General features: G+C 36.1%; 1 protein-coding gene across 1 annotated transcript in view; it reads right to left on the reverse strand.

Annotated features, from left to right (window-relative positions):
* LOC131066383 (auxin transport protein BIG) overlaps positions 1–23,941 on the reverse strand; it is a 62,066-nt gene extending 38,125 nt beyond the window's left edge. Inside the window, exons 1-2 of the mRNA XM_058001136.2 lie at positions 23,479–23,941; positions 6,717–6,823 (exon numbers count right to left, since the gene is read on the reverse strand). Coding sequence (XP_057857119.2) covers positions 6,717–6,823; positions 23,479–23,704 — 333 coding nt within the window. The 5' untranslated portion in view covers positions 23,705–23,941. The remainder of the gene's footprint in view (positions 1–6,716; positions 6,824–23,478) is intronic.
* Between the last annotated feature and the right edge of the window lie 1,068 nt (positions 23,942–25,009).

Below are 25,009 nucleotides of genomic sequence, written 5' to 3' on the forward strand. Positions count from 1 at the left end.
CCACAGCGAGAAACCTAAAATGCGAATTTTTCACCCAAGTTTGAGGAAAGCTAAGGTTAGGCATGGGTTTGAAACGATGTTTGAAAAGCCTTGAAGTGAAAAGAAATCGTTGAGAATCAAAATTTTGAAGGCAATTACAAAAATCGCTCCGGACCCTTAGAGAGGGCCCATAGCGATTTTCCAATTTTCTCTCCTTTGTTTGAAGAATTGAGATAAAAACTTGCTTGGACAGGAGGAGGACGTGATGTGTCATGCCTTGGAGGTGATTTGAAGATTAAAAGATGAAGGAATTTGCCTAGAACCACAAAATCGCTCCGGACCCTCACTGAAGGCCCACAGCGAGATTTTCAAAAAATGCATGTTTTCTTCAAAATGGTGCTAAGGCAAGGTTTGGACAAGGAGAAAAGACCTCCAAGAGCAAGATGAATATTATTTTGCCTTTAAAACTTGATGATTTTTGTCAAAAAATGAAAAATCGCTCCTGACCCTTAGTGAAGGCCCACAGCGAAAAATTGCTCCGAACCCTCAGAAAGGGCCCATAGCGATATTGTTGAAAATCCTCATTTAACCTTGCAACACCAAAGCGAATTTAGTTGGAGTGGATTAAGGAAGGGCGTTGCCAAATGATGAATGAAGTTTTAATGAAAAATGATAAAAAATCAAGCCTAAATTGCAAAAATCGCTACGGACCCTCAGAGAGGGCCCACAACGAGAAACTTCAAAATCACACCTTTTCTCCAAAATTGGATTGAGCTAAGTTTGCAATTCAGTGAAAGGACCTAGTTGAAATGTCTTGAAGAAATTTTGGAGGTTGAAAAGTGCTAAACTTGAGCAAAAATGAAAAATCACTACTGACCCTCAGTGCAGGTCCAGAGCGAAATTTGCATTTTCACCTATTTTTCCTCATAAAAAATGTCAAATTTGAAGTGCAACACGTTAACGGGATATCAATTTACCCTCCAGGAGATTTTCAAGTTGAAATGTGGAAAATTAAGATTAAATTGACATTACAAATTTGGCATTTAATAAATTGATTTTAAGCCTTAAAAAAAAAAATCGAACTTTTATTGTGAAGGCATTTAAAATTGACTTTTATTAAATTAAAATTAAATATAGAGCGCACAAGGCCTTATTTTCACTTATTTTGCCAAGACGGCCCCCCTTTTTTTGGAAATTTATTTATTTTTAACCTCTTTTTTGCCAAGTCGGCCTAGAGGGAGCAAAGGGGTGAGCGCTCTATATATTGGAGGTGTTTTTCCACAATTAAAATCATTCATTCATCCTTTTTCAAGTGCAATGTTGAAGTGCGAATTGGAGGAGCGAAATCTAGCTAGAGTGGAGTGAATTTCTACTAAGTGTTGAAGATCAAAGAGGGTGGAGTCTATTCTTTTTGAAGCTAGAGGAGGCGCAATTCATCCAAGGGAGAATTTTGATTTAAATTTTGCCTGGCAAAATCCATTTTTTTGCATCATTTCTTAGAGTTTAATACTCAAGAGGAGGTATGGCGAAACTATCCTGGCATCCTTATTCAAGGTTTGATTTTTGGGCATTTGTTTTGAAAAGTCTAAGTATCGCATGGTTAATTAGGAAATGATAACTCAAGATTTATCATGAAGTTTCCTAATTAAAATCCTAAATCTTCCTTTTTAGTCTATATTTCTAGACTTCAAAATATATTACTAATTTTGAAATGTTGTGTAGGTATCAAGATGGCGACTCCTGAGGCTGGAGTATCTACAGGTCGGCAGGCTCTCATCAAAGAAGATCCAGTCCAGGACAAAGATAATCTCCTCCAGCTCAGTATCATCAAAGAAGATCACGCAAGGATAAGGGCGACCTCCTCCAATCTAGCATCGACAAGGACGACCTTCTTCGGTCAAGTATCATCAGGAATGACTTCTTCCAATCCAGCATTCCAAGGCGAAGTACATCATCATCCTGCACATCAAAGACAAGAGAAGTTAGAGCAAGGGTTCGTTGAAGGAGCAGATAGTTCCAGAAGAGTTAATTAAAGCTAGCTTCTCAACAACATCAAATTGAATATCTCCCAAGTTGCAAGTGTTAGACGAGGTGGCATCCTAGTCATCACTCCTCCAGTCGGATTGGTCCACCTCAGCATGTCCAGATTCAATGTACCTAACTCATGGAAGGTGGCACAAACTTCAATGTACCTAACTCATGGGAGGTGGCACAAACTTCGATGTACCTACCCCAGCTATCCATTGGTCGAATTTTTCAGAGAAGACATGTGTCCAATTAATACAATTATTTCATTGGTCAAGCATTAAATGTTATGTAATGGTTGTAACAAACCCTAATTAGGGTTTTCATTATTGAATCTTGGCCATTGATCTCAAATTGATCTTAGCCATTGAATTGTATTAAGGGCACTAAATAAGCCTCGGCTCTTCATTTGTAAAGGCTAATAGAATAGTCAATAATAGAAGACAGATAGTCAGTAGTAGAAGGTGATTAGCTAGTTGATAGAATAGCGATTAGAGTAGAGTAGAGAGAGAAGGCAAAGATTGTTGCCAAGATGTTGTTGTAAAAGACTTGTAACTTCATTGAAGAAATGGTGAAATTTATGGGTCAATTCGACAATTTGCATGGTCTCTATACTTCTCATATTTGATTTCGTGTTATTAGATGAGTGGAAGAAATGTGCTTGATTGATGGTGAAATTCGTATATCCATACTACTAGCAGTTTGTTGATTGCAGACTTGCCTTGTGTAGTCAACTGGAATCATTCAGCTTAAGCTTAACTTCAATTGTCGCTTCTTCATTGATATGCATCAGCTTGATGGTGTCTATGCCTGCAGTGATGATTTGAACATCATAAAGCTTTCCTTCGAAGATCCCACTAACCTTGTAGAGATGGTCCTGGGATGTCAAAACAAGACTTAGTTAGAATTTCATCAAAGATCATTCATTGCTCTTACATTCTTAGTGTTAGGATTAGATCCTTTCCTCGCCCTCGTCTTTTTTCCTTTTTTCAAATCAAAGCCGGTAAAATCTTGTGTTCCAGCAATATTCAAAGCAAATCAGACGTTCAGTCATTAAGTGCAAGTCCCCTTGTGATTCCAGCAAATCACATCATACCACAGAGAGCTTATCCACACATAGAGATCCTACAGAAAAGAACCTTGAAGTCATCCCGATTGATCCTTTCCGCGACATCTTCAGCATTCGGAGACTTTATTCAAGAGAGGATAAGGTACCTTTAGGTATTTTATTCTATGTTTGGTCGTGTACAAAAAACACGTCAACACTACCCTTTATATGTTTCAAAATCTTATCTTCTACGAATCATCTTGTTGATTCTTTTCGGTAACCCTGCAGAATAACAAATTCAAACAATTGAAGAAATCAATATGTCATTGCAAAAAGGAATGAAAGATGCAACAAGATGTACCAAGCAGAGATATACACCTACACAAATCAAAGGGCACGTGAAGAGAGTTTCAAGGATGTATCACTGAAGACAATACATAGGAGCATAAAGAAGATTCTAGGCACGCCTCAACAAAGGAGCCAAAGACTTTCAAAAATTTCCAAGTGTATTAGCACACAAGTGTGCTTTGCCATGAGTAATGGCATGCATTTATAATTAACAAGTCTCTCAAGATGTAAAAAAGGAGTTTGGCTTTAGGAATAGGATACGTTGACAATGAGGTGGTGAGAAAAATGGAAAACACTTGCACAAGGAAGGATATGTGAGAAAGTAAAGGATAACACAAAGATAGCCTAAAGATTCATGGAAGAGATTCCAAGCGTGCCATTCCAAGAAAGAAAAATTAAAAGTTGTGATTGCCAATGTATTGGAGTGCATTTGGCTCGTGACACATGCCTTAAGCAAAGTGTGGAAATTTTAAAAAATAGCAAAATGTACTAGCATGCGCCTATCAGCCTTTCAACATGCCAATACACAAGCATTGGCTTCTACAACAAAACAAAGATATTTTTGAAGTATGTGCACATGGTAGGAAATTGGCATGCACTTAAAGAAGGTTCATTTTTGTAAGGAAATGTTGCTCAGAGCATCAACACACACCAATATAACAATGGTGGATTTCTAAAAATTTCAATTCTAGTGTATAGGCATGTACCAATACAAAGGAGGAAATTTTGTTGTCATTTTGCCTATGGTTCAAGTGTACTCTAAGCTTAGGCATGCACCAATACAAAACACCTTTTTGTCAGCCAATAGTTAGGCACACCTAATAGAAGAATGCCATGCATATGCAAATGAGGGATGGATGAAAAGTCTATTTTCAAGGTTTCCCAAAGGGTTAGTCATGATTAGAGAAGCTGCAAAATCATCAAAGTCATTCAGGGCCTTTTGATGAAAAGTCTAATTTTAGCCCTCACCATTTTCAAGCAGAAGAGCATATTAAGGGATTTTGAATTTTTGGCCAAAACTATATATAGTTGTACTATTTTTTAAAAATCTCTTGTTTAGCACAAAGAGCCCATGTTATTTTTAGTGTTCACTATTGATAGTAGAGTCAACTATTTTTAGATCACCTACCTCATCATGCAAAAGACAAGAGCTTTTAAACAATAATTATAATATTTTGATCATCGATTCAACTAACAATCGTGTGATTATAATTTTAGAATTATAGGGTAAATTATTTGTAATAAGGCTTATATGTCATGCAAGCAGTTGTAGTTAGGTTAGAAGTGCAATTAGTTTAATTTATCTACTTTCATGCAATTCTTGGTAAATAGTATAAATAAGTGCCTTTTTGCACTTTGTTGGAAGGTATCGATGAATGGTAATTCTCATGCCTACATAGTACTGAAATTGCTATTCAGTGTTAATATCAATTCAAAGAAAATATTTTGTTACTTTTTCAACAGATTTTATTAAGCATATCTTGATTTTAATTACTATTGAATGATTTTGTCATGGAAATTGAATTACTTCTACAAAACTTGCAAGCTTTATATTGCGAATTTATCAAAGTCGGAAATTATCACTTTGTATCCAATTCCTTCAATTAATATTCCAAAACGTTTGTATTACGTTTAAATACCTAAGTTACAGGTCTGGCCCCTAGACAGCCTGGGTCCCAATTCAATCCAGCCTGAGTTCAGGGTCTAAATCTGATCCCTTTGTTGAGACATGGACCAGCTAGGACTTGAACCTAGGACCTTCCATATGCTGCTGGAGTGCTCTACCACTGAGCTACTGGCCCCTCTTGGACCAGTCCATCATCGGTCCGGGTGTGGCTTATTTCCAACACCAACACCAACACCCCCCCTTAAGCCACACCGCTCGTGTGCTTGGGGCTCCTAGCCTGGACCTGGCTCTGATACCATGTTGAATTGATGTATATGCATTATGTATATTTTATTCTTTTATCGATTGCTTTAGAGAGGAAGATTTATTCTTCCTTTATACATATCGATGGTGCCCCTTCACCAAGGGTCACCACTCTTCCAAGTTGGTCTCCAATAATTATATTATTAATAACAATATAATAATTATTATATTATTATGCAATAAAATACTTATAATATATATTTATAATATAATAATTATATTATATTATCTCATAATAATAATATATTATAGTTATATTATCTCTCAATAATAATATCATCACAATAAATATAACATAATTATATTATCACAATATAATATAATTATATTATATAATCACAATATTATCACAACCTTAATGTTATCTATGTCAGCCTGAAGGAATCCGACCATAGCATCAACACTCCTTAGTCGATTAGGCCGATTAGGCCACTTACATATTTGTCTTCCTCAGGCTGGAGGTGATGATCGACGCTGCCAATCTCCAGCAGCTTTAAAAATTGGGTTTTTTAATTTTTTTTCACTTCTTTTTGCACGTTCTTGTCCAAAACAGGTCTCACGCTCACTATTCGTTTCATCCTGATGATGGATCATGCAGTATGATCCAAAACGTTGATGATAAAAGTATCACACACGGCTCAAAACCAGAAATGAGAAAAGCTAAAAATTATGGACTCTGGAAATTACATGAGTTCAAGCACCACATTTTCATTTCTCTGTACTGACGAAATTATTAATCTTATTCAACAGGATACCATTTGAAAGTTCACTGAAGTACATCATAATAAAATGTCCCACTTTCATATTTTGAGAAAAAACTTTTGTTTAAAAATTATGATTCTTATGGGCTTTTAATATAAGTTTCCTTTGGAAAAATCACAAAACCAAATGATAATCAATAGTTCAATGTTTTTTTTTTCTTCAAACTAGCCAGAATAAAAACTTAGCACACATTTGTCAGAGGGAAGAAGTTTTTGTTCGATGCTTTTTCAATTTATTCTAGGATAAAAAAGTTTCTGCTGAAGCAAGATGTCATAAGCAATAAGTCGTTCTATATAATAAATGGATGTGAGAATGAGAAGATACTTGGTTAGAAAATTGAAGAAGTCAGGACCTTGAATGCACATGCAATTATCCATGATGACCATGCAAATCATCTAGTTCTATATATTTAAATTTTAGCTATTGAGAAACCTTATATTGCAAAGAAGATCAATAAAATAAAAGCAATATTTAAAATTATCACCATTAAAGTCACTTAGTTTGAATTTTTTGGGTTTTTGTTGTCCAATTATTTTATAATTAATACACCCATATAGAATGAAGTTTAGACAAATTGAAATTTAACAGAAAACAATTTGTACTTTAAGGTTGAGGGCAACAAACCTGCTCATCTGGAGCTGGCCAAATCAATGCGTTATTCTTCAAATAGCAGAGGCAAAATTCAACAGCCAGCTCAAATATTCTTGCCACCAACGACTTCTCATCATCATCTGCCCAAGAGAAATCAGAACTATGCATTATTTTCTGTCACTTTGCTTATTATTAAAAAAAAGATATTGATAAAAGCCAAGAACTTGAAAAAAGAATAAATTCAAATAAAAGCCAATTCTGAAATTATTTTATAGTAAGAACTAAAAATCATTTTTATGATATTTAGTTAACCTTTCCCCCAGCCAGGTCTATTAATTCTCTGTGCTTGATTTATAACTGGAAACAAACATATTATCCCAAGTCAAGGATCCAGATCTGGATAGAAGAAGTATAACATCACTAAGCAGCTTATTCAAAATATAATTCATTCCCGCTTCATAATGCATCCTGTTAAGCAACAATAAAGCATAACTATTGACAATTGTATCAACTATTTGCCAATTTTAAATAAACAGAACAAATTACAATAACAACTAGAAATAGCCTTATATAATATATGTTTGTTTTTAGGTAAATATTGTTGTTTGTAACTAGGTAAAAATGGGTTTGGATTGCCTTAAGGCAACATCCGAACCCATATAGGACTGGGTCCTATCCTAAAGGGGTAACGTGCCCCCAAGTTGAGCCCAGCCCTATACCTCCACGCCACCCTAAATACTCCACGCCACAATAAATAAATTGGCGCCAAAAGAGGGAGGCCGACTTGGATTTAATAGAGGCTAAGGACTCATATAAATAAAGGTTAAATTGCAAATGCAAATACAATTCAGTTATCCATGAAATCAGCGAATTAGCTCTGCAAACAAGAGGTGTGAAATCACCAAAGAAGGTTGTGCGAATTTGTCCAAGGATTGGGCGAACTTATTCAAGAGGATATAGGGCATTTTAGTGCAGTCTTGAAGCATACAAAAAGGGCAGATCTGATATCTAAAGATCAGATTCAGAAAAGCAAGCTAAGTATTGTATTTGTGCAATAAGAGTGAATACATAATCTGACCTGTGGGTCTTTAATGCTGGGTTTTTCCTCCTTGGAGGTTTTCCCAGGGTATCTATGTTTGTCTCTTGGTTCCTTGTTTCATTCTTGAATTTACTTGATTATAGTTTACTAAATTACAAATCTGATTAATAAACTAGGGCATGATTAAATGTTACAAATCTGATTACTGATCTAGGGCACGAATTTAACATGGTATCAGAGCTAAGGTTATACTAACCCTCAGATTTCAGTAAGCTCTTACCTTCAGGTTGTTGTTCGTCTTTTATTAGGATAATGACAGGGGTGAAGTTAGAGGGCATCATCGGGTCCTCATCAAGGAGTCATTCTTTAATTCATTAAAGATTGTGGAGATTCAAGTGAAGAATCAAAGAAGGAAGTAGCTGATATTTCTCCTTTCAGATTTTCAGATCTCTAGAATGCAAAGTGTATACTGTGGAGTTATTACCTTATTCAGACCTTCAGAGTTGTTGATTTTCAGAATTGGTCTAAACCCTAGATTGGTATATATTTCATGATTCTTAACCCTTGATGTGATCCGATCCAATTTTAATAATGATTGAATCTTTGATGGTATGGTAGATTTATTTTGCTACTAGACATGCAACTACTATTTTGTATTGCTAACAAAATCAGTTGTATTCCCACCAATCTTCAAACCCTAGCTGACTGTGCTAAGGCACATCAAGAGGAGATTGCGAATTATGGCCTTTTGAAGATAGAATGCAAAGATAGTTTCTTCTGGGGAAGCTTTCAGTTCCAGTGTCAGTGATATCTAAACATCAACAGGTGTATTTTTCTTAATTCTTTATTAACTTTGTGATGAGAGACTTTATGATAATTGAAGGTTAAGTATTCCTGTTGAATAACTTTGTCAATTTGTTTATATGGGGTTTCTTTGTCAAGTTGTAATAATAAGGGTTTCATTATCAATATTTGCTTGTTATGGGTTTGTGCTTACTTAGTTTTGTAAAAACCCCTGTTGGGTTGTGTGAAAGGAAAATGATATTCTCTTTGAATTAACCCGTGTTGGGCCAATCATGTTTTGAGGTTCCCTGTGTCAAGTGTTTATCCTTGTAGGTCTACAAGCAAGTTTGTGCCTGTGTTATCCCAAGTTACCATCCTTATATCATCCCTATTGCATTCAAGCTCATGTCATTAAATGTTGTGACAAATGCAGTTTTATTATGTGTCACTTACCTATTAAAATAAATGCATGACAGGTTGCTTTCAGTTAATTGGTTATGATGATGCTCTTTCCTACATAGTAGAAGTTAGAATGTATTGTTGTAAATAGCATATGTAGGAAGAGTGAAAGATGATCAAGTCATTGGTCTCCTTCTGTGATTAGCATTGAGATCTCTTTAGGCTGAGGTAAGCATTTTACTCATTAACTTCTTCTACTTCCACCAAAGCTGAATATAATTAGGATCTTGTTCAGCAAAGTATGAAGATTCTGTTCTACTTGATATTTATCAATCATATGTATGTAGCCATACTATATCTTGTGATTGGGTTTCTAAGAAATCTCAATTTTAGTTGTTCAGTTTGAAAGATGATTTGGCTTATGTATTTTGCTTGCTTGAATAAGTATATAAGGATCCTTTCGGGCATGGTTATTTGGATGGGAACTAGGTTGTATCTCAGCCTCTCGGGGTTAAAGATGAAGGTTTTCTGAAAATTCACCTTCCAGAAGGTGAAAGTAAGAGAAAAGCAAGTAGCATCTTCAGTGTTATATTATTTCTGGTTCCTTTATTGATTCTTATTTGATTAAGGATTAAGAGGGAGTCCTGTCTTCAATAAAGACTTAGTATTTAAAGAATTGACAATCATTTGTTAAGTCTAGGGTTTTGTAAAGTTCTACCTTCCTTTCTTAAAGTATTTGGGTTTTTGATGTGATGATTTAACTCTATTCTCATCATTGGAATATAAGGAATAATTAGCGCAGGGATCTAAATTTATTGTCTTCTAGGATTAGAAATATGTCAAGGATCTAACCAAATTATTCCAAGTCAAGTATACTTTTGATATTTAGAATAATGGATTGTAAACCTTTATGAAAAATAACATAAAGATTGAGGATGTCTGTAGCAAAGTCTGATTTTGCAGATTCATCTGAAGACAAGCAGCTGATTGGTGGATGCCTCAGCTAATTCATGATCAAGGTTGAAGCATGTTGTTGTTGCCAAGCATATCTTGTTGCATTTTGAAAATCTCAAATGATTGTGAGCAGAAGACTGTAATCACCTCAGAAGGCTAACTTAGATTCTGAAGTGTCTTAGATAAGGGAAGTCACTTCGATCTCTTGTTGTAACTTGGATACCCTATGATCTCTTAGGACTACAGCAAAACAGTCCTCAGTCACACTAAGTACTGCTGAAGCTAAATTCATTGGAGCATGAACTATATCAAGGAAATTGTGTGGTTTTTCAAATTCTTGTTGAATGCTTTCTTATAATTATTTATTATCGGAGTCATATAGAGATACCTGAAAATTCAATGTCTTATGGCAGGATAATCTTGTGTTGCAAATGTTCTCACCAAGTCTTTTGAAGCTTGAGTACTTCAGAAGATAGACTTGGAGCTGTGAAGAACACCGCCTTGATTGAGAAGGAGTCTCAACCTCAATGATGCATTGTGTTTCATCAACTACCCTCTACGGCTAATGTAGGGTGGTAGTGTAATCTTCTCAGGGAGAAGAGTAATTGTTACCATCCTCGGCGGGCAATGTAAGATGGTAGAAAAGATGGATTTTCATCCTATGCTTGTGTGCTGGATGGAAAGTGTACTAGATAGAAGATTATGTTTATTCATTCTTTGCTTGTGTGCAAAATGGAGGACTATGGCTTATGTAACTTCATTCTATGCTTGTGAGCAAGATGAAAGATTATGATTTTCTGATGTTACATTTTTCTTTGGGAGAAGATTGAGGTAAAGGTAATGCATTCTTCTCTGGGAGAAGATTAAGGAGAATACTCGTGTGCAAATAAAGTTGGTGCTGCAATCTTCTTTGAAAGAAGATTGAAATGGAAGCTCTTCATCATTCTTAGCAGGCAATGAATGGTGTATATGCGTGATAGATATCACGAAAAGAGTCCATGATGAGCATATATATACTTGTGTTTGTATTCATGTCTTGCAGGTGTACATGATAAAGTTCAGGATTCATCCTCTACAGGCAAGGCAAGATGAATATTATAAAAGGATCCATGATGAGTTACCATTATGTGATTTGGTTACTTATTACTTATGGTTACTGGCTACTTGTTGTGATCCTCTCTAAGGAGTGTTGGCTGAGTTCAAATTATAGATTGCACAATGAATGTATCAAGAAAAGTATTTTGGGTATCTGCTTCAACTTGGGCTCTGCAGTGATCTCTTGGGCATGTAGAAAGCAATCTTCCGTAGCATTGAACACTGCAGAAGCTGAGTACATTGCAGCATCTGTTGCATCTAGAGAAGCAGTGTGGCTTCGCAAACTCCTCGTTGGATTATTTGGTCAAGCTAGTGGTCCTACCACCATTCATTGTGATAATCAAAGATGTATAAAGATGTCAGTAAACCCTGTGTTCAATGACAGGTCCAAACATGTGGAAACACACTATCACTTCATTCGAGATATGGTGCAAAGAGGCGCCATTCAACTAAAGTACATTAGCACGGATGAACAGGTTGCGGACATCCTTACCAAACCCTTATCCAGAGTGAAGTTCGAATACTTCAAAGACAGACTTGGTATCGTGGAAAACGGAACTCTGATTGAGAGGGACCTCCAATCTCAGTGACTCTATCTGCAGCACTTTGATCATTCTTTGCTTGTGTGCAAGAATGAATTGTGTCCAATCCATGCTTGTGTGCTAGATGGAAAATTGTAATTATGTAAAGACCCACTTGTGTATTACACTTTCTATGCTTGTGTGCTAGATAGAAAATTGTAATTATGTAAAGACCCACTTGTGTATTACACTTTCTATGCTTGTGTGCTAGAACCATCCTATGCTTGTGTGCTAGGTGGAAGATGTAATTATATGCTTGTGTGCTAGATCCAATCTATGCTTGTGTGCTAGATGGAACTCTAAAGGTTCAAATTATGTATTCTCTTCTTCCCTAGTTAAGAGGGAGTGTTGTTTGTAACTAGGTAAAAATGGGTTCGGATTGCCTTAAGGCAACATCCGAACCCATATAGGACTGGGTCCTATCCTAAAGGGGTAACGTGCCCCCAAGTTGAGCCCAGCCCTATACCTCCACGCCACCCTAAATACTCCACGCCACAATATATAAATTGGCGCCAAAAGAGGGAGGCCGACTTGGATTTAATAAAGGCTAAGGACTCATATAAATAAAGGTTAAATTGCAAATGCAAATACAATTCAGTTATCCATGAAATCAGCGAATTAGCTCTGCAAACAAGAGGTGCGAAATCACCAAAGAAAGTTGTGCGAATTTGTCCAAGGATTGGGCGAACTTATTCAAGAGGATATAGGGCATTTTGGTGCAGTCTTGAAGCATGCAAAAAGGGCAGATCTGATATATAAAGATCAGATTCAGAAAAGCAAGCTAAGTATTGTATTTGTACAATAAGAGTGAATACATAATCTGACCTGTGGGTCTTTAATGCTGGGTTTTTCCTCCTTGGAGGTTTTCCCAGGGTATTTGTGTTTGTCTCTTGGTTCCTTGTTTCATTCTTGAATTTACTTGATTACAGTTTACTAAATTACAAATCTGATTAATAAACTAGGGCATGATTAAATGTTACAAATCTGATTACTGATCTAGGGCACGAATTTAACAACTGACAATTGTATCAACTATTTGCCAATTTTAAAAAAACAGAACAAATTACAATAACAACTAGAAATAGCCTTATATAATATATGTTTGTTTTTAGGTAAATATGAGAATGGAAAGTAAACAATCTCTACCAACATTCAGCAATCTACCAAGTCCAGGAAGGATGGTCACAGCTACAGTCAGATCTGTAAGCATTCTGATGGAATCTGGTGCCAATATGATGTTGGTAGGGAGAGAAAGTGAACCAGATCTGGGCTTTTTTTCTAGAAGTGTCAAGACCTCTCAAAGACTTGTGGACTTTCATGTGACTGTCCTTTTGCTAATCTTATGGAAGCAGATGTAGATGGTTACCACAATTTTTTGATGAAATTTGGGGCTGTTGGTGAATGCGGAGGGGGTCATATATCTAATTCTTCCATTCTGTCTTAGGCAGATAGTTAATGGAAGGATGTAATTAAGATTACTTTTCTTCCTAAAAGCTTTTTTATTTTAAGGTTTTTTTCCTAGGGAGAATAGGGATGATTCACTTTTGCTCAATATTCAGCCATTTCAAGGCCTCTCGATTTATCTTTCGTATGGAGTCTCAATCTTTCATTTAAGCTTCTTCCCTCAGCAGCACCAGATATTTGGGTACAGCTTTAAAGTCTCCCATTGAAGTTTTGGGGCCTTAAACCTTTAGAATGCTTAGGAAATGCTTTGGGTAAATGTGTTAAATTAGATGAGAAAGAAATTTATCCATCCCTTGCTAACTATGCTTGTAAGAAAATAATAGAGATCCTTTAAGCTTTTACCAAGACCTTGGCTATGATAGAAAACCATTTCACTGTTATTCTTGTCATAAAGTCCATCATGTGGCTAGTAGATGCCATGTGAGATCCTTTAGGCCGGTACTGTGACAAAATCAAAAATGATTTCAAAAATCAAAAAAGTTTCCCCATTTGAAACGAGTTCTTTCTCCATCACAATAATTTGTGTTTTTTTCTCTCAAGGAACCTTTCCGTCCTCTTGGTTTGTTTTTAAAAATAAGGTGGAGGAGAAACATAAAGCTAAAGCTCCAAAAATGCTGAACATAAGAGAGGGAGGAGAAAGTTCTAAAGTACTTTTATGTGGAACTTCAAAGGCAGAAGTAGCCCTCTTGAAGGATGGAAGAGGATGAAGTCCAGCAAGAAGTCCCTATTGACTAAAGAAGCTCATGTTGATACTTTCAATATTCTCTTAGATTCTCAGAGATTTTGTGCTCTAGAATTTAAGGAAGAAAGAAATTATTCTAGGGATCTGATCTCTTTGGCTTTGAACGTGGAGGATATTATTATGGACCATGAGTTGGTTACTTTTGTTAAGCTTGTCAGGCCCCCTGGGTAGCAGCTTTTATAGATGAAAGTCACAAGTTAGGCAGATTGACCCTCCCAAACGTTGATGGATCAAATAAGATCACAGCCCATGCATGGATCCAAAAGCTAGATACATACCTATCTCTTAACCCATTGCTAGAAGAGGATGCCATTAAGTTTGCCATATTGCACCTAGAAGGAGTAGCTCATGAATGGAAGTACCATGGAAAAGTCACCCAAAACCATCAAAAGATAAAAACTTATGATGCCTTCACTGAAAATCTAATTGAGAGGTTTAATCAGAAGCACCCCGAGATACTTCAAAGAGTTAACAAGAATAAGGCAAGAAGGGGCCATTGAAGATTATGTGGCTCAATTTCAAAGACAATCCATTATGGTACCCGAAATATTGGAGAAAAGGCTCATCTACTTATTTATAGAAGGATTGTCAGATGCCACCCGAGGCCTAGTAAGTGCCTAAGATCCTACTGTAAAGCCACTCAACTTGATACAGCCCAAGCAAAGGAAAAGGGATACTCTAAACACACAATATCAAAAGACAAAACCTTCTATGATAAGGAAGGGCATAAGAGAACATTTATCTCTAGAGAGGACCGTGATGACTTAAGAAGCAAGAACTTATGCTTCCAATGCAAACGAAAATGGAGGCATGAGCATATTTCTGAGCAAGACAAGGGTAGAGAGAAAAAGATGTGCTACAAATGCAAAGATGAATGTAGACGTGGACACATTTATAATCTAAAAAATCTTGTGTTTCAAATGCAAAGATAAATGGGAACCAGGGCATTAATGTGGGAAAAGAAGCCACACCCATAACATAGAAGCAATATCCAATAAAAAAAGAGGAAAGAGGTACAACAATGGAGATCATCAAATCGTCCAATCAAAGAAAGAATGGACAATAAACAAATGGAGCTTTGTGGAGGAACAAATCTAGTGGTTACGGCACCCTTGCATCCTCAAGATCTAGAAACAAATTATCCAGCCAAATAAATCCAGTGGTTATGGCACCCTTGCATCCTCAAGATCTAGAAACAAATTATCCAGCCAATCTCCACAATAAAAATAAAAATATAATTGTAACATGTCAAATTGGAATTTCTGCCCCAAGGTATGGAACTAGTCATAGTTGGACATTCCTACCTCTTGTGGGACAAGTGATGAATTGATTGCCCCAAGGGATAGAGCTGGTCATAGTTGGATGTTCCTGCCTCTTATGGACCAAGTGATGAATTAATTACCCCAAGGGATGGAACTGGTCATAGTTGAACAAACCTGCCTCTTGTGGGTCAAGTGATGAATTAATTACCACAAGGGATGAAACTAGTCATAGTTGGACGTTCTTGCCTCTTGTGGGCCAAGTGATGAATTGATTACCCCAAAGGATGGAACTGGTCATAGTTGGACATTCCTACCTCTTGTGCGTCAAGTAATGAATTAATCACCCAGGGGATGGAACTGATCATAGTTGGGCATTCTTGCCTCTTGTGGGCCAAGTGATGAATTGATTACCCCAAGGGATGGAACTGATCATAGTTGGACATTCCTGCCTCTTGTGGGCCAAGTGATGAATTGATTACCCCAAGGGATGGAACTAGTCATAGTTGGACGTTCCTACCACTTGTGGGATGTGAGGCAAATGGCCATGACTTGGATGTTGCATGCTCTTGGGCTTAGTTGGGTTGGGCAGTTTACTAATGCCCTTTCGAGTTTCCTACCAAACTAAGCCATGATTAGTTATAAGATAATTAGCTAATCATAATGTTTCTTATAATCTGCTTATGCACTAAATGCTCATTATTTCTTAAACCATTAATGATAAATTGAGCATGTTATTATTGGAATTGTTGTTTCCTTGCATAAACACGTTGATTCCAAATCCTAATGGGTTGGAGTACTAGTCAGTAAGAAGGGATCTAATAATACTTGTTATGTGTGTATACTTCGTGCCTGTATATATTCATGTGTATGCTCCACGTTTGGCATGTCTACTCCATGAATATCTATGATTACAATAAACATGTTTCTATCATCATGAGATTTCTATTTTGGTTGATCTAGAATATGATTTGTAGATGTGTGTCGTGCTTCTAATCCTCTTCTCAATATTTGGGAAGTTCGCCCTTGCCTTGTCACGAAGGGATTCCATAGGACCAACCAAAACATTTCTTACGATTACAATTGATGAGAGAACTTGTCTTAAGATTCCAAACATTGCAAATTCCCAATCACTGGTCAAGATAACTCGCATTGAATTGATGACTGAGATATATGCCTTGGGATAATATCAAAGTTGCACAGCAGAAGCTAATTATATCACAAGGAGGATCCAAGGGTTAGTTCAGAGATCCTCACATTGAAAGAATTGGGTTAAAACTATCATTGCTTGAAGACAAGCAATTTCGGGAGGGGCAGACTGTCATGCCCCATGGGTCGCAGCTTTTATAGATTAAAGTCCGATGTTGAAATACTTTAGGGCCAACTTGGAATAAACTGCCAGTGGCCACGTGAGATACTTTTGCATAGCCCTTTTTTAAGGTCCACCCCTTTTGTATGGAGCGCCCATCTTGAGCAAAACCAAAAAGAATTATTTTGCTGGCCGACCTAGGGCCACGTGAGATACTTTTGCATAGCCCTTTTTTATAAGGTCGGCCCCTTTTGTATGGAGCGCCCATCTTGAACAAAACCAAAAAGAATTATTTTGCTGGCCGACCTAGGGTTTCTGGTTGCCCAAATAAAGGGTCATGCAATTAATTAAAATAATATATCTTCTTGCTAGGCCGACCCACTTACAGAGTTACAACCATTGGGTAAAAGGGAATTTTGAAGGGTATAAAAGGAAGGTTATTGTGATTCATTTGAGCATGGAAGAATTGGAAAATCATTCCTATAAAAAAGAGCAAACTTGCAGCAGAAAAAGGGCAGATCTCTGAAGTTTGGTAGCAGAAGAATAAATAGGAAATATATGCAGATGTAAGTGAATTATATTCAGGATTTATGAGCAGATCAAAGGGGGAAATCAGGAAAGATCATTCCTATTTAGAGCAGATATAACGAAGAATAGATCAATCAAATAGCAGCAGCAATACAAGCAGATAAACCCCTAGCATATATATAAGCAATCAGATCAGTAAATCATTATTTATTGCAGGCTGTAGCATTACCATTTAATTGTGGATTACAACCTGGATCTATCTTCTTCAACAATTGAAATTATATCTCTAATTCTAATTCATTCCTTGCTTGGCTTGGAATTGTGATTTTAGGGGAAAAACTAGGGCATTCACAAAAGGGGACATTACAAAGCTTTCCCTTGGTGGCTTGGAGCCCTTGGAGATGGGGCCATTGCTTATCAACCAAATGGAAAAGAAAAATAAAGACGGAAAAACAGTAGGAGAAGCTCAAAAGAAATAAGAAAATTGGAATCGAGGAAGGATTGCAATTGATTATTCGAAGAATGCTTACAAGGATGAGGAGGGAAGAACTCTCTAGGTGGAAAATGAAGGTCTTATTGTAGAATGCTACTGTGGTAAGCCCATAGCTAAAAAAGTGAGATGAAGAGTCGATTAGCTTTACAGTCACCAGATTACCTATTCATCCAAGAAACCAAAATATCAAAGAAATATCTATTGCTCTTATTATCAAGTTCCTGGAGACCTTGGCATTAGACGATTTATACATTTTATGGAATCCGAGTAGTATGCTTGATTCAGCATTGCACTCTTTGGTCTGTAAGATTGCTTGTGAATTTAAATCTCTCCATGAGAATAATTTAGGTTACTGTGTTACTGTCTACTCTCAGTATGCTCCGGGAAGGTGTATTTCTTAGGGATAAATTTTAACACTACTACAAACCCAATAGATAAGCATAGTGTTTGCAGCAAGCCTTCAAAATCAGGGATTGACTTCAAGAGTTTTATTGCTCACATTAACCAATTTGATATGATTTTTATGTCTGTCAATTTCACTTGGAGTAATTGTCACAAAAGCTTCTATAGCATTGTAATAAGGCTGGATGGATGTCTTATTTCCCCAAAATGGTTGCTAAACCAACGGGTAGTGGTTTATTCAATTGAAATGTGTCTAGGTCAGATAATTTTCCTATCTTGCTGGAGTAAAGATGGAATTGCCAGTTTAAATTTGAATCTATGCAGCTTCTCTGCCCTTCTTTTCATGATTCAATGATTTCTTAGTGGCATGAAGATGACGAATTTAAGGGGGGGTGTAGACATTCATTTTTGCCCACAAATTTAAGTTTCTCAACTATGTTGCTGGTTCAGTGGCCTGGAGCCCTAGATCTAAGTCCAATTTGAACCTGTTTTGGGAACCAGTTGATCTAGGCACAAATTTGCACAAAGGAAAGCATTCAAATTGTGGATGTCTCAGATGAACCTACAGAAAACAAATATGAACCCGACGAGATCCTGTCAAACCATAAATGAACCTTGCTTTTATTTATTTTTGGCTTTAGACTTTGACTATTTTTCCTTGCACTATTTTTCTCGATAAAAGGCAATGATTTTTCTTTGTAGACTTGGCAACTTTCTTTATTGAATAGAATCATCATTCATGCCATAATGCACACCCAATTGTCTCCCACCCCCACACATATAGGAATCTTTGTCAAGGGTCAACCAATCAATCAAGGCAATCTACTAAGTTATGCCAAAGTCCCCGAGGGGGTAAACAGACATGACAGTTTCTAACAATCAAAACATCCTACTCATAGTTGTGCTCTACCTTCAATTTTTTTTAGAGAATAGTACTCACATTTGTTCACAATTCTACTTTATTCATTCCATTTACATTTATATTTTATGTTCTATCCAATACTGGCAGAGTATATACACTTTATTTGTACAAAAAAAATTGCCAAATCTACAAACCTAACTCATAACAGAACCAGCAACTTAATTTCTCAAAGAAAAATTTAAGGTCACTAAGACAGCTTTTAATAGGACCCATTCACTCCTTTTGTGTGGCAGCATTTGAGTAGTCAACCGAAAGCAACAAAAAATATTAAGCTTTATATGGAATATAGGATTTTCAAAGAGATAAATCAGCACTGGGAAAAAGAGAATGCTTGAAAATGGGGAACTTTGCAATTCCTAACTCCCATGTTAAAGGGGTAATTGAAAAAGGAATAAGAGGAACAAGTGTAAGTGATCTCCAAAAGAAGGGTATCTAAAACTCAATTTTGATGGCATAGCAAATGAAAGGGTATTTAAAACTCAAGTTTGCTCACACAGTCAATTGAAGGGTTTAAAACTTAATTTTGATGAAGCATCAAAATGCATTCCTTGGCCAGCTGGTATAGTGGTGATTCTGTGATTTCACAATGGTTCATTTGTCAAAAGTGGTTCTTTTTAGGTATGAAATCAACAAAATTGATGGAATTTCAAATGTTAGAGGTCAAGGGGAATTCTTTAAATGCTCCCGCCATGAGATAATTGTTTTTCCAAAACAGATTGCAGCCTTCATAAATCAAACATAAGCGATGGAATAAATGATAAAAGCTATTCCATGTGTGGGGCCAACAAAGGCAAACAAAAAAGGGGGGCAGCAATTTCCTAGACTAAAAGATATTTAATTAACATATAATTAAGATTCAAGCCAGCGATTAAGAAGATTTGTGACTCTTTGAAAGGGCAGAAATGATGAAAACATGTGACTTCTCCCTCATATTGGAAGATATAGATGGGAGAAGAATTCATTTGAAATGGGGATATCAATGAAGGAAGGATTAATGGAGTGAGCATATCAATGATGGAAGGATGAATTTGGAAAATTATTTATTATTCTCAAAAGGTAGCAATGAAGGGTGGTGTGAAAGGGTGAGGCTGGTGACTCTTTCACCAATAGAATATAAAGGAGAGATCATTACAAGGATTTAATCATCACTCTATCAAATCAGCATCCATTCAATGATCATTCACCAATATATCAACCAGCATTCATTACATCATCAATCATCAATCATCAATCATCTAATCAATCAGGCAAATAGTACTGAATTCAAAACTCAACATAGGAAAGAAAAATATTGACCCTCTTAGATTAAATTAAATTGCCAAAGTGCAACAGAGCAGAAAAGATTCTAAGTTTAGGGTTATTTGTGCTAACAAATGATTAGGATTCGCTCTAAGATCAAAAACATGTCTGAATATGACATCTCTAACCTAACTGTTTGGATTAATTATGTATATATTTTGTACTCTGGTTTGGTATGTCTGAAAGGAAATTTATGGATGCAGGTACACAAATATTATTGGGAATTTCCAGATATATATCTATAGCAGCTCTTTGTGAATCCATCTGGAACAGATGATCAATCCTTGGACCTCTCTAACAAAAAATTTTGTAATTTAAGAACTTTCATAAATTATTATATAACAGACCATTAGTCCTAAGATAATGGACTTGATCAAATCAACAAAGATAAGAGAATTATTATATGGTGTGCAACATCAGAAGGGGTTGTAAAATTAAAATTTAATCACACCTCTTTAGGTAGCCCCAACCAAGCAGGTGCTAGGGGGAGTTGTGTGCAAGAACATGATATTTTAGACGATCAATCCTTGGACCTCTCTAACAAAAAAATTTGTAATTTAAGAGCTTTCATAAATTATTAAATAACAGACCATTAGTCCTAAGATAATGGACTTGATCAAATCAACAAAGACAACAAGAGAATTATTATATGGTGTGCAACATCAGAAGGGGCTGTAAAATTAAAATTTAATCACACCTCTTTAGGTAGCCCCAACCAAGCAGGTGCTAGGGGGCGTTGTGTGCAAGAACATGATATTTTAATCTATTATGAATACCTTTGCAGAAAGTACCAGAATTCCAAAGCTTCTCAAATAGATTGCAACCAGCTTATTTTGAGGCAGAGCTAGCAATGAGACTAAAGATGTCATCCTTTATTAATGCAGATCTGGATGCAACAGCAAACCCTGGCCAATCCACCCTCCATATTAGCATTATGAGCATAGCAGATGTAATTAGAGTCCAGCCAGTCCTGCTCAACTCAAGCAACAGTATACCCATTCATGAGGATATAGGACATAAGTATGGCAATGATGGATAAATATGGAAACTTCCGAAAAAAAAAGCCAGCTAAGATGATGAAGCAGGACAGATTAATGAGAAAATTTGCACTAAATGTGACATTAACACCTCTATTTTACTTTTTTCCAATGGACCTAAGGAGGAGGAACTGGATTTAGAGAAATCCTGGAACTGTTGAAGCAGGCCTAGCCTTGCTGTTTGTGGAGGTAGAACTAATTAATGTGGACAATTCTGATAAGAAATTTGATTGGCTGATTGTAAAGTTTATAGATAACTATATTTTTTGACAAAAACATTTAAATATTGATATTTTGATGCAGACTGGCTAAAGCTGCATACATGGGCTGAAAGCATAATGCTCAGCTATTTCTATAACTGCAGAGGAAGATAATAGCACCTATATTTTGAAAAGGCAGGATGGGAGTTTGTTAGAACATAATGTTATTAGGGGTCATACCTTTATAACATTTATGTAATGTTCTAATATAAGGTTATAAAACCTTACATATTATATGCTTTATTAAGCATATCCCATTTGAAATAATTATAATCAAATAACTATTAGATTATTAATTATTTGTGAATGGGGGTCATTGAAAAGGTGTGACTAGTGAAGCCACCCTTCCTCCTATATTTAAGGAGGTTCTCTCTCATTTGAGAGGAGTGGGAATTTGGAGATTGAGAGTTACATCACTATGCACAAGAGGTATTATTGGCCATGTGGAAGTATTGGAGCAGTTTCCCCCTGTTCTAGTCTATTTTATGATAGACTACATTTGTAAGTGTTTTAATAAAATGATGCTTTATGGGGTTTTTTACCCAAAAGGGTTTTCCCTATGTATATCTTGTGTAATGTGTTAATTTATGGTTGTATGATTCTTAATGCATTTATTTTATATCTTGTGTATAATGATTAGTATCCTAAGATCCTAATTTCTAACAGAGCTCCATTTTGCTTCAAGCATGATCTGAATCAAAATTTTGATTGCAGGATTTGATGTGTTAAATAATCAGTGGAAGCTAGCGGTCGTTATGGTTTATCTTGCTTACTCTCCTGATTAGTTAAATGACAATATAGTTATAATTTATAAATTATTAAATAGTCTCATTGAGGGCAGAGTATATAAGATTCTGGCAGCAAATAAGCGATTCAGGAAGCAAGAATGTTAAAACTGTGCATTTGAACAATAATAGGTTTTACACATGCCTGACTAAATTTCTATAATTAGAAAATTACAATGGTTCACAGTTCCTCAAAGATCTCATGATTTGATATGAAATAGTTCCAACTTCCACTGATCTCAAAGCTCCATTAGCCATACACATTGAATGCCCATCAAGCTAAGAATGCCTTCCAGTTTATTTTAAGCTATAATGTATAGATATATAAGGCTTTCGCAGTCCATGATACCATTCAAAATAAGATAATTTCATCCTCGTAGATCATGTAGAGTGCTCCAAAATCTTGATTTTAAAAACAATATATTATTTTTTTTCCCCAAAAAATTTTTGATCCTGTATATTATATATAGTTATTTTGTTCTCAGCACAATAAAATAAGGGGTTCTTATGGACTTTAACACAGTTTTTTGGCTTGGTTACAAGTTTAGTAGAATATTAGTGAAGTTAACTTTACGTACTTTCTGTCGAATTAGCAGAATTCCTTTGTAGGTAAAGCATTACAGCCCGCCCGCAATCAACAAAAATAATAGAGTACACCATCCAGTGACGTGCATTCTTTTCTACCAAAACCAAACACTTCTTGACTGAATATGGTGGATGCACCATTAAGCTTAAAACACGTTTTGACTTAAATGCTACCCCAATGGGTTTTATCCTGCCAAAATCTGTCTCGGATTCGCACCCAGCATCACTCCGGACTCGAGCATCATTACCATATCAAATGCCAATCACTCCCGGAATAACTTTAAATGGTTTTCTAAACTAACTCAAACTCAATTTGTTGAAAAGAATGCATCCTAACTAACGTGGAGAGAATATCCGGCGAACTTGAACACGGGTCGTCGTATCAGAATAGCTCTGCCCTACCTCTAGACCCCAGCCCTCGGCGCATATTCAAGAGTACTTTCCCAGCAATTCAGCCTCATCAAATTTATTTGAAATTAATCATCCCTAATTAAAAGTTTTAAGCTTCCACGGTCACTAAGTAAAGCAGCCTTGCAAACCTTGCCGGGTCAGTTTCTCAAAAAATCAGCGTTTCGAGCTACACTTATGACCCATCAGCAGCATACAGAACATATATAAGCATTCATTTTAATCTCAAGCTCAAATCTAAAAAGCTTCAAATCCCCCTCTAAATAACCAAGAGAAATTAGCCACGCACATCATAACCTAATGTTTCAATCAAACAATTAGCATAATCACATGACCTGCTACCATTTTATTTTAACAACTAATACAGTTATTCTCCACAAACACAGAATCCTTCCCAAGGACCACTTCATTTAAAGAAAAACTAAAAAGTCTTTAAGCGTAAATAACTTACCGCGCAAGGAGCAACAGGCGGCAACAACGGCCTGCGTAACAGACACCGCCCCCTGAATCTGCGAACTACTCCAGCTGCTTAAGCCCGCCGTCCCATGGGAGCCCTCCGCCAGAACGAGAGCCAGGTGCTTTAAACCCTCATGTACAGCCCCCTCATGAAGCCGCTGTCGCAGATCCGCCAATCCATCCTTCCGCTGCAAAATTTCCAAAACTTCACCGATCGCCATTGCTACCGGGCACTCACCTCCAAATCCTGCATATGAGCACCTGCTACTCCAAATCAGACTCAAATCCTCCGTAAAACCCTCCAAAGATAGCGCAATTTGTATATTAAAATTGTCCGAGGGAGGAATTTAAAGGGTTTTTCACTGTACAAATACTTACAATGTACATTTTGATTCGAGAAAGAAAGATTTATGCTTTTTATAAGGGTTCGATGGAAGAAGGGTTGATTAGTTGAATTCTAAAGCGGTGGAGAAAAGAGAACGAGGAAAAATCCAAGAGTAGTAAACTGGAAACGTAATTTAAACACTGTAAGCACAGAAATTACACGTACAACTTTATCGGTTCTTTTTTTATTTAATTTTTAATTTATACCTTTTCTTTTTTTTAACTTTCGCAGAAGATTGGTTTACAAATCCTTTTCAAACAGACCGACTTTCTTTGCCGCATTTGTTCTTTTCATATTATTTAAGCTGTTTGAACTGTGAATGAATTTGCTTTTGGTGAAAAGAATTTGCAGTTAACCCTGGTGGAGTTATGACATGTACAGAACAAAATGCTGTGTTGTCAACCAGGCTTTCCAAAGCCTTTTTTAATATCACGTCCCTTTTGGCGGAAGCAAAGAAGAAACTACTTACCTCTTACGTTATTCCATCTGGAGTGATTTTTTTTCTACTTTTGCTGGCAACTATTATTAATTTTCTACCTCCAAACCATGGTTGGGTTAAATGTTTTATTATATTCTTTTTTAGTATTGATAATTAAGAATATTTTGGTAATGATGAAATTTGTAATTTAGGTGCCATTTTAGTGTGTATTTTGGTAGAGTTTTTTTCCTCTAGAATAATATGTGGACAAGTGGCATACTTTTATATGCATACATCATGGTGTTAAATGGTTATTAGTTATCCTCCTTGACAACCAATCACTATTTAAAAATTTTCAAACTAGAATAATTTTATTTTTTTTCAAAAGTTGACATGCACAATTTTTAACAAAAGTTTTTTAATAATTAATTTCGTGCTCTTTAGTTACTTTCTCATAACCCATTAGTGCATATTTCAAGGACACTATTGACATAAATTAAGCAAATCAACAAAATGATGGGAATACGAAAATTTATCCAGCTACACAGTTTCATTATTGCACAAAAGTAGGAATTAGAATAAATGAACCACCTTACACCTTTTGACACGCAAGCTCCAAGAATTTTATTTATTTATTAATAACACCTATTGTACTTATAATGTCCACCTACTCTTGACTACTATCAATCATTCTCTACTGTACCTCACACTTTTATTCTTAAA

This window comes from Cryptomeria japonica, chromosome 3 (genome assembly GCF_030272615.1).
Source record: "Cryptomeria japonica chromosome 3, Sugi_1.0, whole genome shotgun sequence".
NCBI lineage: Eukaryota > Viridiplantae > Streptophyta > Pinopsida > Cupressales > Cupressaceae > Cryptomeria > Cryptomeria japonica.